Source organism: Penaeus chinensis, chromosome 29, assembly GCF_019202785.1.
Source record: "Penaeus chinensis breed Huanghai No. 1 chromosome 29, ASM1920278v2, whole genome shotgun sequence".
Lineage (NCBI taxonomy): Eukaryota > Metazoa > Arthropoda > Malacostraca > Decapoda > Penaeidae > Penaeus > Penaeus chinensis.
In genome coordinates, this window is record NC_061847.1 from 31,454,927 (window position 1) to 31,457,426 (window position 2,500).

The 2,500-nt window shown below is 38.2% G+C and overlaps 1 protein-coding gene across 1 annotated transcript in view; it reads left to right on the plus strand.

The window, feature by feature from the left end:
- LOC125040974 overlaps nt 1-2,500 on the plus strand; it is a 10,559-nt gene that overhangs the window by 1,141 nt on the left and 6,918 nt on the right. The window contains exons 1-3 of the mRNA XM_047635784.1: nt 1-60; nt 243-463; nt 1,085-1,268. The exon at nt 1-60 is cut by the window's left edge and continues 1,141 nt beyond it. Of these exons, the coding sequence (XP_047491740.1) occupies nt 1-60; nt 243-463; nt 1,085-1,268 (465 nt within the window). The remainder of the gene's footprint in view (nt 61-242; nt 464-1,084; nt 1,269-2,500) is intronic.

Below are 2,500 nucleotides of genomic sequence, written 5' to 3' on the forward strand. Positions count from 1 at the left end.
AAGGAGGCAGGGCAGATCCACTCGATCGTCAAGGAGTTCTTCACCGACATGAGTGACGAGGTTAGTGTAAATAAAAAAAAAATAAAAAAAAAAAAGATTGGGGAGGTCAGAACGCATAAATGTAGACAGGTTTGGATAAAATCGATAAAGAGCTAGAGATAGAAGCGAGGGACGAAGTAAAAAAAAAAAAAAAAAAAATCCATTTCTACCAATTCCCACCTTCTCTTCCTCCCGTCTCCCAGGAGACAGCTCGCACCATCGAAGACATGTGGGATTACGTGTCGCCCGCCATGGACGTGTGGTTCTACACCCCCGTCAGGAAGTACCTGGTCGACCCCGTCAGGGAATACCTGTACTACCCAGTCTCCAACGTCATCAACGACTTCGCTGATCGCATCGGCAGATTCATGAACAACGACTATGATTCGTCCTACGTCAGCGTCCAGTACCCGCAGTACCAGAGGTGAGAGAGGGCGTCGCCCTTCTTGTCGCTTTTGTCTTTTGAAAGCGAGTCCGCTCTCGAGCAATTGCCAAAGCTTTTCTCGCGGGGAAAAACCGTTCTTGGCGTGATAAAAGAGAAAAAGAAATATTTATAATATATATATATATATATATATATATATATATATATATATGTATATATATGTACACACACACACACACACACACACACACACATGTATATATATATATATATATATATATATATATATATATGTATATATATATATATATATATATATATATACATATATACACACACACACATATGTATATATATACATATATATGTATATATATATATATATATATATATATATATATATATATACATATATATGTGTATATATATATATATATATATATATATATATATATATATATACATATATATGTGTATATATATATATATATATATATATATATATATATATTGTGTATGTATGTGTGTTTGTGTGTGTGTATGTGTATGTGTGTGTGTGTGTGTGGGTATGCATGTATATAAATCCCTCCTTAGATCAAAATACCAATAGATTCTCCCAGAAAGCGCAAGCACTTAACCGGCCTCGTCCTCCCGCCGCAGATGGAGCGATTCCGTCAACAGGTTCACCAACAGGATCTCCAAGTGGACCAGCCAGGCCCGCCGCAGCCTCGAGACCGCCGCGAGGGTCATCGAGGCCCAGGACGAGCAGTACGAGGCCAGGGCTTGTGGAGGATCCTGCGGAGACACCAATCTGGAGGAGGCAGCGATTGATCTTGATGTCCAGGTGAGCGTCTTAGGAGTCGCGAGTGAGGGCGTGAGTGCGAGTGGGTGTCCTGGGGAGAAAGAGCAGGAGGTGAGTGTGAAATTGGGCGTGAAACTGGCGGTGCGTTGAAGGGCTTGTTTCTGTGTTGCAGACTCTGAAAACCTACCCTGGCGACTGAGACCTTGACAAGATGATCTGTAGATTTAAAAAGAAAACAAAAACACAACCTCTTTTGTATTTTTATGATGAGTTCATATGTTGCATAAATAAACACATCGGATAATTCTGACAGTTACATAATAACTACGTGTCCCTCTCGGGATGCAATGCTTATCTCCACCTGAAACAATTAGCAAGGTTCAGACACAGACGAAGGAATAAACAACCAAAAGACATAAAACAAAAATAAACAGGAATAATCGCTTCGGGACATTTCCTCTCATTTCACTTTTATTATTCTTTTACGGTGTATTTTGCGTACACTGTTAATGGATCCGAAATGCTGAGCTGCATGCTTGTGAATGCGTGAATGGAACCGGATGTGGCTGCTGCTCTGATAAACTGTGCTTCATTTTAAACGCTTTTACCTCACTATAAATCATGCCATTCAATTTGCCATAAAAAATAAAATTTGATTCTCCTAACAAGTGATTAATTACATAATCGTTAAACATTAAACTTTCTGCACCGATAATGTGCTTTTTATATTTCAGCTTTTCCATAAAACATGATTCATTTCACTTTCTATTAAATTTTCACTCTAATCTTAAAACAGCATCTTTAAATCAATACGATTTTCCTGAATATTCTTTAAATCATATCCTTCTTGCATGCAGGTGTTACCTTTCTTTTTTTCTTCCTTCACACAAAGATTAATTAAATTCTTAATTAAAAAATTTCTTCTACCCTCCTCGGCATTTCCACAATAACAGCCTTCCTCATGAGCCAAGCAAACAGGGGTGATCGAAGTTATTCTATGCAAAGTTAATGTGGAATCCTGTTAATTTTGTAGCAAAGCGCAGGGGATTATGCTAATGACGAAGACCGACTGGGTTGTTGACTTTGCGTATGACGTTCGATGACATCCGGTGACAGCTCATGGCATATGACCTAACTTTAAAAAACAATCTGTGATCTATACTTAAATGAATAACAGTTACTGTTTATCTGTTATGGCCTAAACATATTCTTGTTCTTTCTTCATCTTTTGTTTTTCCTCTTCTCCTCTGTTATGGTCGTTGGTGTGGTTTCAT